Source organism: Haematobia irritans, chromosome 2 (genome assembly GCF_050003625.1).
Source record: "Haematobia irritans isolate KBUSLIRL chromosome 2, ASM5000362v1, whole genome shotgun sequence".
Lineage (NCBI taxonomy): Eukaryota > Metazoa > Arthropoda > Insecta > Diptera > Muscidae > Haematobia > Haematobia irritans.
In genome coordinates this window covers 49,227,059-49,240,649 of record NC_134398.1, presented here as the reverse complement: position 1 = coordinate 49,240,649, position 13,591 = coordinate 49,227,059, and the positions used below count along the sequence as shown (strand labels likewise).

General features: G+C 37.5%; 1 protein-coding gene across 1 annotated transcript; it reads left to right on the top strand.

Annotated features, from left to right (window-relative positions):
- The first annotated feature begins 2,229 nt into the window (after positions 1-2,229).
- Positions 2,230-13,209, top strand: LOC142224227 (uncharacterized). The gene is made up of 2 exons (XM_075294000.1): positions 2,230-2,523; positions 12,207-13,209. The coding sequence occupies exons 1-2, from the start codon at positions 2,435-2,437 to the stop codon at positions 12,781-12,783; spliced, it is 666 nt and encodes a 221-aa protein (XP_075150115.1). The 5' UTR covers positions 2,230-2,434; the 3' UTR covers positions 12,784-13,209.
- The last annotated feature ends 382 nt before the right edge of the window (positions 13,210-13,591 follow it).

The following is a 13,591-nucleotide window of genomic DNA, read 5'->3' as shown; positions in this document are numbered from 1 at the left end:
TTTTGCCACAAAACTGCTAAATCCATTATAGAAAAATCGATAATTTTGGAAATTGTTCGAGGAAAAACGTTTCAAACAAGCGTCAGAATGCAGTAAAAATCATAAAAACAATATAAAAATTATTTATTTGGGAAAATATCACAAATTTTTTTAATTCACATTCATAACACTGAATTCGGATCTCACCTTAAGAAGTGAATCAAATTCATTGCAACGGCAGTTGAAACGGTTGACATTTGTCCTATGACAAGCTCATATTACATTCATTGCTTCTCCGCCAATTTTGCACCACTTCTAGATTGTATATACTTGTGCGATTGTATATACTTGTTTAATTTTTATAAAAATTAAAAAAAACTATTGACATTTATTGAAAAATGGAAAATCATAAATAGAGCTTCAAATTCTGGGGGGGCTAAAATTTTTCTGGGGGGTCTAAGCCCCCTCCCCAGAGGCCTTCCTACGCTTATGATATAGGCCCCATATAAACCGATCCCCAGATTTGACCTCCGGAGCACCTTGGAAGAGCAAAATTCTTCCCATTCGGTTGAAATTTGGTACGTGATCTTATTATAGGGTATCCAACAACCATGCTAGAATTGGTTCCTATCAGTCCATAATAATATATAGCTCGCATATAAACCGATCCCCAGATTTGACCTCCGGTGCCTTTTGGAGAAGCAAAATTCATCCGATCTGGTTGAAATTTGGAACGTGGTGGTATATGATATTTAACAACCATGTGAGTTGAAATTTGTGGATGACGGTCTTTCGTAGAAGTTTGTACGCAATCCATGGTGGAGGGTACATAAGATTCGGCCTGTCCGAACTTACGGCCGTATATACTTGTTTCATTTTTTTTTCACAAAAGCAAAAGTTGCTTCACAAAAGACGCTCTATCTCACAAACTAATTGACTTACAGACGTCAAATTTTGACACGAATCATTTGAAGGTTGGTACTATATAAAAATAATATGTATTTAATACTAGCGACGCCATCTATGTGTCAGACCGGTAACTTATCAGCCAACCTGTTATATGGCAACTATATCTAAATCTGAACCGATTCAAATCCAAAATCAATAGCGATTGTCTTTGTCCCAAAAAGAGACGATATGCCAAATTTGAGGACGATCGGACCTAAACTGCGACTTGTACCTTGCACTCAAAGATACATGGACAGACAGACACATGGACATAACTAAATCGACTCAGAATTCAATTCTATGACGATCGGTATACTAAACGATGCCTTTTCCATCTTGGCGTTACATGAAAATACACAAACTTATTATACCCTGTACCACAGTAGAGGTGAAGGGTGTCGAACGCAGTTTGGTCTTTTGCATCTTGAACCGAAATTCCATTAAAATTTTGCTATTGAATTGAATTGTAATGAATTTGAATTGTGATGAACTAAATTGTAATGAACTGAATTGTATTGAATTGAATTGTATTGAATTGTATTGAATTTACGTCTAGTTTGTAAAGCAATGAATTAAGAACAATACAACACTGAATTAAGAATTTGTAATGACGATTGGCAACTCCTTTTATCTTTTTTATCCGCTCTTAATTTATAAGAGGGTTCCTGTCATGTAAAACAGGAAATCTCCTTCTTCTTGCCGCTTGACTGTCAACCAGAACACATCGTTGCCTCTCGTCTCATCTCTCCCATATATCATTCTCAATAAATGTAAGTGACACGAACTCCCACCTTTTTCATTTTGGGTTGCCGGGAATATTTTGGTTAAAGCAATTTGGGAATTTTCTAGTGTTCCCATCACTTATTTATTTTCGCTATTGGAACCTAAGTTCCACTCAACAACAAAGCACTGGTAATTTGCATGAACCTAAGTTCCTCATCATTGCAAATATTCAGTGTCTTTACGAACCTTAGTTCACCATTAAACATCGCCAAAAGGTATAAAATATACAGATAAGTATATTCTTCATGGTCCTTCGAACCTCTCTTGAAATCATCTAATAATTGATGCAGTCCTCTAATTAATTAAAATAATTCAAATTATTTTATCTGTTCTATTTTCCCGACAATGTTGAATGATTCCCCAAAATTGGCAGTGGCAACGTTTTTTTTGAGGTGGCCTATTGTGAATGAGTATTTGTAAGTGTCATATAAAATAACTAGTATTGGTATTTCAATGTTGGCAGTACTGAAAAAAAATAAAAGAAGAATTTAATTAAAGTTACGACGGCAGCATTGATATCCAACACCAGGTATTGTCTGTAAGTACAAAATTCGACAGAATAATTAAAATAATCTGTACGAGTGTGTATAAAGTAAGAGGCGATGCAGTGAAGTTCCTAGGCCGGCAATTTGTTTAAAACAAACACTACAGCAAATTGCCGTGGTTACGATAAACGGGGACATTTCGGCAGGGAATATTACGTAACCCCCGTAGACATGTGCCCATGCCGTTTTTACAACCTGCAGCACATTCACAGGCGGTCCTGAGCTCTACATTAGCGAAGAACAAGAAGTCACCAGAAGTAGCCAACAGGTAAAGTCTAAGTGTGTAGTAGTCAACGACATGTCCATGATTTCAACAAGTTCTGCGACGCACAACACAGCACCGACGAATTGCATCCAATAAACACCCAGAGGTAGAATTCGGTCGGAGTAATCAACACCATCATCAGCATTTGCACCACCGTACAATCACGAAAGTTAGGTGTCATGCTCCTTGTCAACACCACCAGTTAAGAAAAATAGAAAACAAACACACACGAATGTCTCATATGGTTGGTGTTGCATACTTCCACCAAGGGTATAAATATTTCCACCGTTTCACCCTTAGTAAAATTCCTTATTACACATAAGGGAGACTACTAACTTCAGGTTTTAGCCGGTAAAAAGCAAGATAAAATAGTAAAAGCAAAAAAAAAAAAAAAAAAGCGTAACACTCTGTTGCATATGCATGGTTTTAAAGAAAACAAAAAGGAAACAACCAGTCATTACCAATAACTAATAGATGTTTTTTTCAGGTGTGAGCACAATATAAATAAAGTCACCAGCCATACCACGAACCTATATTTGTACAATACGAACACATTCCATACGGCATCGTAGCAGAAAAGAGTGCGGTTTTTATTGGTACATATGCGTTTTATGTTCGCTGCATCGCTGCAAAATCTCACTGCCAGTGGTGACTTCTCTACGTCGACGCAGTCGTTCATCAGTCACAGACCAACGTCCAAGTTTCATCTCCACAAATCACACAGCCTATGTCTACAACTTTTTACCCATACCACATACATCAACAGTATCAGCTTACGACGCAGTCACCGTTGCACCAGACATCAAACATTTGAACTAAAGCCAACGAGAGGTGCCACCGTCAGCCACTTGGGCAAATTTTTCTTGTTGGATTATTTTTGTTTGGAACACATTGTTTTGGATCGCAGCAACACGAAGTAATCCCGACAAGCGAGGCAACATCAAACAATCAAGGCAATCAAAGTTTGTACAAATACTCAGGAGTGCTGTAAGTCAACGTTCATTTTTTTTACAAAGTAGTTTTTTGTGTTTTCGTTACAACTGAGTGGTTATATTTCATCGAATGCTCCTAAGAGTATACTACAATTATTTCTCACAGCGTAAATTAAATAAACAGAAGCTCCTAAAACCTCACATCTGTTTGGCTTATTATAGAGAAATTGATTAAATGACCACGATAACGAAAACACATATAGACCACTGTAAAGGAGCAAATATGGAACATGTTTTTTTGTGATTTGATTGTATTATACTGAAGTTAAATGATTAAATATAAACTGGAGATAAGATAATCACTTGAAATACATGATTTTAAATACCTAGTTGATCCCACAATAAATTGTGTTGCGCTCCACACAGCCGTCTATACCACTAACAACGCTAGAAGACTGTAGCACTAACTCAATTTTTTTTTGGATAATTTTTTTTTACTCTCGACAACATACACTAAGTGAAACCGAGTAAAATATTGAATCTCACACATGAAGAAATAACCATACGGTCTTATTGGGACGGTTATTGAGGTTTCGTTACCAGAAACCGCGAGTCGCACAGACTCCAGTTAAATCCATATATTAATGTTTGTGAATGAATTGAAGTATTGAAATTTTATTCTAATCTCAATTATCGGTCAAGTCGATAACCGAGTCGCACAGACTCCAGTTAAATCCATATATTAATGTTTGTGAATGAATTGAAGTATTGAAATTTTATTCTAATCTCAATTATCGCTAAAGTCGATAACCGAGTCGCACAGACTCCAGTTAAAACCATATATTACTACTGATGAGTGAATTGATTTATTGAAATTTTATTCTAATATTGAATTATTGAAATTTTATTCCAATCTCAAATATCGATAAGGTCGATAACCGAGTCGCACAGACTCCAGTTAAAACCATATATTACTACTTCTGAGTGAATTGGTTTATTGAAATTTTATTCTAATATTGAATTATTAAAATTTTATTCTAATCTCAATTATCGAGAAGGTCGATAACCGAGTCGCACAGACTCCAGTTAAATCCATATATTACTACTTCTGAATGAATTGATTTATTGAAATTGGATTCTAATATTGAATGGTTGAAATTTTATTCCAATCTCAATTATCGATAAGGTCGATAAACGAGTCGCATAGACTCCAGTTAAATCCATATATTACTACTTCTGAGTGAATTGATTTACTGAAATTTTATTCTAATATTGAATTATTGAAATTTTATTCCAATCTCAAATATCGATAAGGTCGATAACCGAGTCGCACAGACTCCAGTTACAACCATATATTACTACAGCTGAGTGAATTGATTTATTGAAATTTTATTCTAATATTGAATTATTGAAACTTTATTCTAATCTCAATTGTCGATAAGGTCGATAACCGAGTCGCACCGATTCCAGTTAAATCCATACATTACTACTGCTGAGTGAATTGATTTATTGAAATTTTATTCTAATATTGAATTATTGAAACTTTATTCTAATCTCAATTGTCGATAAGGTCGATAACCGAGTCGCACAGACTACAGTTGAATCCATATATTACTACTGCTGAGTGAATTGCTTTATTGAAATTTTATTCTAATATTGAATTATTGAAACTTTATTCTAATCTCAATTGTCGATAAGGTCGATAACTGAGTCGCACAGACTACAGTTGAATCCATATATTACTACTTCTGAGTGAATTGATTTAGTGAAAATTTTATTATAATCTATAGATAATATTTATATGTCGATAACCGAGTCATACGCTTTTTTCTTTGGATTAAACATACAAGTCTTCCTCACTTTATATTGAGGGTAGCGTAATGCCATTCGCTAATTCAGTCATAGGTGGAGATCTGCTCATGAGATAACACCGTGTAAATTTAGTGTACAGCAATTCACTATACAGAATAGGACAATTTTCTGTGATAAAGGAAAAAGGTGAATCTACTCTCAAGTGTTTACGTGTGAAAGATTTAGCTGTGTGCTACCTAACTGAACATTGCTCGCTATAAACCAACCTGGATTAAATCCTGGGGTCTGGTTCAACCTTGAGGCTTGTGTCATGGTTTCAGATGGTTTCCGAGGTTGAAAAATAGACTCAAAGGCGGACCTGTGGTCCTCTTCTAGGTTGTCAGCTCAAGTGGATGTATCATTTCGGTAGTTTGCATCAAAATCAATCCTCGATAACACCGTATTTGATGTGCCCAACGTTCATAAATTTTCCAATATTAGAAGATTGTTTCACTTACTCTCGGATCAGTGCGTTTCAATCGCAGAATTTAATTTAGTTACAAGTTGCTGTATTGCGCCAAAGTTCTCCTTCCCATGAAATAATTATTCTCTTTATGATATCATAATCAGCTCCCGAAAGAATTGAGTTCTGTTTTTACAAGTAGTACTCATATTTCCTAAGGAATTAATGCCAGCAATTTCAATTGTTTCCAGTGAAACTAAAACATATATTGGCTTATTGTCAAAACATTTTTTTTTCTCAAGACTACATAAGATATTTATCGTTACCTACTGAATTGGTTCCGATAACCTCAATTGTTTCCAGTGAAACTAAAACATATATTGGCTTATTGTCAAAACATTTTTTTTCTCAAAACTACATAAGATATTTATCGTTACCTACTGAATTGGTTCCGATAACCTCAATTGTTTCCAGTGAAACTAAAACATATATTGGCTTATTGTCAAGACATTTTTTTTCTCAAGACTACATAGGATATTTATCGTTACCTACTGAGTTGGTTCCGATAACCTCAATTGTTTCCAGTGAAACTAAAACTTTTATATGCTTAGTATCGAGACGAGTTTTTACTCGGGATTACACAACATATTTTATCATTGCCTATTGAATTTGTTCGAATAATCTCAATTGTTTCTTGTGAAACTAAAACCTTTGGAATATTTTACCGTTAACTGCTCAAAAATCTCTTTCGTGTTGTTTCCTGTGGGACTATACGGAAAGTTGTTCTCGGTTATTAAAAAAACACCCGATTACGGTGTATATAAGGAGTCACTTTCCCAATATCGCGTTTCTAGTTTCTGTATATACTTTTGATGAATTTTTGTCTCATTCTCCAGAGTAAGGATTCTCATTCTCTTCGTTAGTGTTTAGTAAGTTCTCAGTTTGGTTTTTTTTCAAGCCTTTTGCGAATTCACTCGTTAAACCAGTTTTAATGTGTTTCATGAATTTGCATGAACTAATAATCTGAATATTCTCATTATTACGTATCGTGAATTTTAATTCCACTCGTTTCATTGTTTTGGGTTTTCATTGCTCCTTTTTGGTACTTCTCGTGCAAGATGGAAGAACTACAAAAGGAGTTTATTTTCCATTCGGATGATTTAGTAATGTTTTGCACAGGCTTCGAGGATATACCTTCTGATTACACTGAGTCCTCTTTGGAGGTGTTGAGACAGGATTTGAAGGAAAGGTGGTCATTGGTCCAGGAATTTTATAAGAAGGTATTCATGGTACCCGAAACTAAAATAGAAAAGTCATTCAAGGAGGCGGCTTTGGAAAAGTATGGAAATTGTACGAAAAGTTTCCATAAGCTCATGACAAGGATCTTGGAATTTCAAAAAACTTTCGTTTCACCTCCCAACCCATCAAAGTTACCTGTGCCCTTAGAATCTTCCGATTCGAACTTTTGTTCTCTGAAAGTCCCTCCCTGTGACACCGAGAATTTTCACGGTGGATACGAAGAATGGCCTTCGTTTAGGGACATGTTTACTGCAGTCTACATTAACCACCCGAAGCTTACTGATGTTCAGAAGTTGTATCATCTTCGTCTGAAGGTTAAAGGACAGGCGGCAGCTATTGTTAGGAAGTATACGCTATGTGGAGATAATTTTCCGATAGCCTGGGAGGCATTAAGATCTAGGTACGAAAATAAAAGGGTATTGGTTGACAATCAGTTAAAAATTCTTTTAAGTTTAAAGAATATCCACTCAGAAACCAGCGATTCATTACAGAAAATTCAAACTACTATAAACGATTGTCTGGCTGCTCTGAGAGCTCAAAATATTTCTACCAACGATTGGGACCCTATATTGGTATATTTGTGTTCGACTAAGTTGCCACACGAAACACTATCTCTCTGGGAACAATCCCTGAAATCGCATAAGGAGTTACCGACATGGTCTGAAATGGATTCATTCTTGGCTGATAGGTATGAAGTAGTGGAAAGGTTGGATAGGATTCACGGTTCTAAGACAAGCTCTCGAATATCAGCGGATGTAAATTCTTTCAATACTGGCACGGTACCTCAGGTTAAATGCAAATTTTGCGAGAATAATCATTGGCTCAAAAATTGTCAAAAATTTAAGGATCTGTCTCCAAACGATCGTTCACAGTTTGTCTCAGAGAATAATATGTGTCTTAATTGCTTATCTGATAAACATTCAAGGAAGGAGTGTAAAAATAAAATGGGTTGTTTGGTTTGTAAAAGAAACCACCATACGTTATTGCATTTTCCAAATGCTAAGCCGAAAGGAATCACTAGGTCCAACATTACTAATTGCCAGGTGTCGACTAGTTCACAGGAACAGGCTTCTCTTCAGGGACATTCCGATGAAAGTACGTCCAACTCGGGTAATATGGAAAATGATAACATTCAAAGGACTACTTCTCATTTTTCTTCTCAGAAAACAGAAGACTGCGAGAATACACTCTTGCCTACTGCCGTTGTTATTATACGCCATCGGGGTGATACATTTAAGGCAAGGGCTTTCCTCGATCAGGGCTCAGAAAAATCGTTTATATCTAAAGGTTTACAACAGAAGTTGATGCTCCCTACTGAAACAAGGAAGTTTGAAATCAGAGGACTAGGTGGTCAAGTAGTTGCGAATTCTAATTCTTTGTGTGCTCTATCTTTGTTTTCCGAGTCGCATGATAAGGTGATTGACATTAAAACTATAGTGGTTCCGAGAATAACACGTCTTTTACCAGGTTTTTCTATTCCGAAACCAACGAATTTTGCCGATTTAAACGGGCTAGAATTAGCCGATCCCAACTTTTTCTCTCCGGGCCACGTAGATTTACTTTTGGGAAGTAATGTGATTCCTCATCTACTGCTGGAAGGGGTCAAAAGCATATGCGGTTCTCTGGTGGCTCAGTCCACTATATTTGGGTGGGTGATCAGTGGTCCAATATCAGTTTGTACGATTTCGTCATTTTCTCTACAGACTACAGAGGTCTCGAACGACATGTTAAGTCGACAGCTTAAACAATTTTGGGATCAAGAGGAGCTTACATCTGAAGTTTGCTCTACCGCAGATGATCAATATTGTGAGGATCTTTTCACTAGAACCACTTTTCGAAATTCTGAAGGGCGCTATGTTGTTCGACTTCCTTTCAAGGAGGATTTTCATAGTCATTCGCCACTTGGTTCTTCCAGGCAGATGGCTTTGGGTCAATACATTAGAATGGAGAAATCTACGTCGAAAAATCCCGAAATAGCTCTCGAATATAATAATGTCCTTAATGAATATTTGACTTTGAAACATATGTCGCACACATCACCTAGGGAAATCTCTTCAAATGGCTCGTTTTATTCTTTCTATTTACCACATCATGCTGTTATTAAGCCTGAACGGCGAAGCACTAAGGTCAGAGTAGTATTTAACGCCTCGAAGCGTACAGAGTCTGGTAGATCACTAAATGACGTTTTGCATGTTGGTCCCACTCTCCAATTGGATTTGACAACAATAATTCTTAGATGGCGTCTCTATAAATATGTTTTTTGCGGTGATATTGAGAAAATGTATCGTCAGATTCTAGTACACAAAGACGATATTCAATATCAACGAATATTGTTCAGGCCGTCCCCAGGCTCAATGATAAAAGATTATACTCTCAACACTGTAACCTTCGGGGTAAATTGCGCTCCTTATCTGGCTATAAGAACATTGATTCAACTAGCACGCGACTCCCGTTCGAAATTTCCGCTAGCTTCTGATGTTCTTCTTAATGAAACATACGTGGATGACATATTATCTGGTGCTCACGACACCTCTACGGCAATTGAGTCTCTTTCTCAACTATTTGCTATGTTGAAGTCGGCAGGGTTTCCATTAAAGAAAGTTACCTCTAATTGTGCAGAAATTCTTGACTCTGTTCCCAAAGACAATATATTGGATTCTGATTTTTTAAAATTTTATGAAACAAGTGGTACAAAAACACTCGGAATTCAATGGAATGCTATGAGTGACACTTTTACATACCAAGTTGATTTGGCTCCCACTGAGGATTCAGTAACTAAGCGGCAAATTCTCTCTGCCGTTTCAAAACTGTTTGATCCTGTGGGATGGGTGGCACCAGTAATTGTACAGGCAAAGATATTGCTACAACAGTTGTGGATTGAAGGTACACAGTGGGATGAAGCTGTGAGACCTGCCACTTTTAGAAAATGGCAAACATTTTTGGAGAACATGAAACAAATATCTCTTATAAAAGTTCCCCGATGGGTGAAATTTTCTCCTTTTTACACTTCTCAAGTGCATGGGTTTTGTGATGCATCCGAGAGGGCTTATTGCGCCGCTGTATATTTACGAGTTGACTGTGGTGAAAGCATATACACGCAATTATTGATATCGAAAACAAAAGTAGCACCTATTGATCCCGTAAGCCTTCCGCGACTTGAGCTCTGTGGAGCAGTGTTGTTGTCTCGTTTAGCCAAGCATGTGCTTTCGAATCTAGGTTTTGAACAATCCCAACTCTTTTTATGGTGTGATTCATCCATTACTCTCGGTTGGCTGGGAAAGCCTCCTATTACATGGAAAACGTACGTTGCAAATCGTGTTGCAAAGGTAGTTCGAAATGTAGGAAATTGTCCATGGAGTCATGTTCGTTCAGCTGATAATCCGGCTGATCTGGGGTCAAGAGGCTGTAGCCCTGAAGATTTGTCAAATTGTTCTCTTTGGTGGAACGGACCAACTTGGCTTCAACGTCCCCCGGAGGAATGGCCTAAGCCTACAATTGTGTATGAAAGTCCACCTGAAATGCGACGGGTAGAGGTATTTCATATATGTGAGGAAGATGAAATACTAAAAAGATTTTCCAAATGGGATAGAGCCATTAGAGTGCTGGCATATGTATATCGTTTTCTCAAACGATCTCGACGAATGAAAACTTACATTTCAGTGTACATTACTCATGACGAATTTAGATATGTTAAACATAAATTAATTGTATTAACTCAACAAACATACTTCAATCGCGAATACACAGCACTTAGAAACTCGAAATCTCTGTCCAGGAAAAGTCCCCTTTTTCCTTTAAATCCATTTTTGGATGATAATGGAATTATTCGAGTTAGTGGGCGAATCACCCATGGTGATCTCAGATATAGTGAGAGTCATCCTATCATTATCCCAGTTCAATCTTGCTATGCTCAACTGTTAATTGAGTTTACTCATGTTCTATTGCTGCATGCAGAAAATAACCTCTTAATGAGAAGTCTACGTGAAGAATATTATATATCCAGACTGCGCTCAGCAATCAAAAAATGCATTCGGAGATGCAAAACCTGTACACTTTATAAAAGTAAGATCCAAACACAAATGATGGCCGCTCTTCCCCCAGAGCGGAGCTCCTTTTCGTTACCATTCACTTTTACGGGGCTGGATTTCGCTGGCCCATTTGCCGTAAAGACGTCAACTTTAAGAAATGCGATATATCAAAAAAGCTATGTGTGCGTATTTGTATGTTTCAGCACGAGAGCCATTCATCTCGAACTTTGCTCAAGCCTTTCTGCAGATTCCTTTTTAGCAGCATTTACTAGGTTCGTAAGCCGAAGGGGCCTTCCCAACAAAATTATGTCCGACAACGGTACGAACTTTATTAGTGCTGAGAGAAGGCTACAATATGAATTTCAACAATTTCATAAGGAAATCGCTGATGATACCTCAAAGAGATATGCTTTTCAAAATTTCCGATGGGAATTTATCCCACCTAATGCACCCCATATCGGAGGATTATGGGAAGCCGGCGTTAAATCATTCAAAATCCACTTTAAAAAGATTGCTCAAAATACTAAGTATACGTTTGAAGAACTAACGACTCTCCTAACTCGAATTGAAGCCGTTTTGAACTCCCGACCACTATCTCCAATGACTGATGATCCTTTAGAATTGAATGCCTTAACGCCAGGTCACTTGCTACGAGGAGCTCCGCTGGTAGCTATGCCCGAAATTGTTTCTGACGATCTACAGTTAAATGATAGATGGGAAAGGCTGAAGTCTTTACAACATAAATTCGCCCGACGATGGAAAGATGAATATCTTAAGGAACTTCAAAGAAGATACAAATGGCCCTCGCCTCATGAGAATCTCAAAGTTGATCAGATGGTTGTTATTAGAGACGATCAACTTCCGCCTTGTGAATGGAAGCTCGGGCGGATCACAAAAACCTTTCCAGGACGAGATGGATACGTAAGAGTAGCAGAAATTAAAACCTCTAGCGGAATTACTACCCGGGACATAACTCGACTAGTTCCTCTGCAATTTATCTCAAATTCCACCTCCACTTAATTATAAGCATTCTCACTTTTCTCATGAATCTCACCCTAACTATTTATCATCCTCACGTCAAGCTGGACCACAGGGTGCTTGAAAAAATAATAATAATAAATTCTAACATGCGTTGTTTCTTTTTGGTTTTTCTTTTATTTTTTTTTTCCATAGGGCTCCTAGAAACCCACAAATTCACCAATGCCAAATTTGCGAACGGTTCCACGCTTTACGGTTTTGTAGACGGTTTTTAAATATGGACATCGGCGAGAGACGTCGTGAAACGAGACGGCACGGATATTGCATGAATTGCCTTGCGAGATCACATAAATCTTACGAGTGCCCTTCCGAAACAGCGTGCAAAAAATGTGGCGGAGAACATCACACCCTTCTTCACCTTCACCCCGTGGAACGGCTAACGTTGGACCAAATGGAAAGGGGTCGTGTTCCTGCTGATGTGTCACATCTGTTGGAAAGAGCAACTTCCGTCGGAGGCGTCACCCATCACGACAGTTCAGTAAGCAAAAGACGACGTTCTCCAGCTCGAAGACACAACAAAGAGTATCGGCGAATCTTCCAGCGGCCAATGATTCCAGAAAGCACACGATGCCATGCTAACCATCGGCTCTCACACCGTGATAACCGTGCTGACCGATGTGTCTTATCGCACAGTAACCGGGATTCTCGTCAACTGGACATGGTGCACATTGCCCTCAAAACTTTACAGCGACTCACCCAGGCGATTGTATGAAGAATCTTGCCCTTTATCTCGGTCAAGGCGGGGGAGGATGTCGAACGCAGTTTGGTCTTTTGCATCTTGAACCGAAATTCCATTAAAATTTTGCTATTGAATTGAATTGTAATGAATTTGAATTGTGATGAACTAAATTGTAATGAACTGAATTGTATTGAATTGAATTGTATTGAATTGTATTGAATTTACGTCTAGTTTGTAAAGCAATGAATTAAGAACAATACAACACTGAATTAAGAATTTGTAATGACGATTGGCAACTCCTTTTATCTTTTTTATCCGCTCTTAATTTATAAGAGGGTTCCTGTCATGTAAAACAGGAAATCTCCTTCTTCTTGCCGCTTGACTGTCAACCAGAACACATCGTTGCCTCTCGTCTCATCTCTCCCATATATCATTCTCAATAAATGTAAGTGACACGAACTCCCACCTTTTTCATTTTGGGTTGCCGGGAATATTTTGGTTAAAGCAATTTGGGAATTTTCTAGTGTTCCCATCACTTATTTATTTTCGCTATTGGAACCTAAGTTCCACTCAACAACAAAGCACTGGTAATTTGCATGAACCTAAGTTCCTCGTCATTGCAAATATTCAGTGTCTTTACGAACCTTAGTTCACCATTAAACATCGCCAAAAGGTATAAAATATACAGATAAGTATATTCTTCAAAGGGTATAAAAATAAGATTAAGGAATTGTAGCTATGTGAGAAAATGATGCGCAGTGGTGGTGAAAAAGGGTTCAATTTGAAAGGAATAATTCTCGTATGTAATTTCCTTAGCAAATTAGAAATGGAACTTATCCCA

Coding starts and splice junctions, on each gene's coding strand:
- LOC142224227 (XM_075294000.1), top strand. CDS start 2,435: ATGCCGTTTTTACAACCTGCAGCACATTCACAGGCGGTCCTGAGCTCT. Junction 2,524..12,206: donor TCACCAGAAGTAGCCAACAG/GTAAAGTCTAAG, acceptor TTTTTTCCATAG/GGCTCCTAGAAACCCACAAA.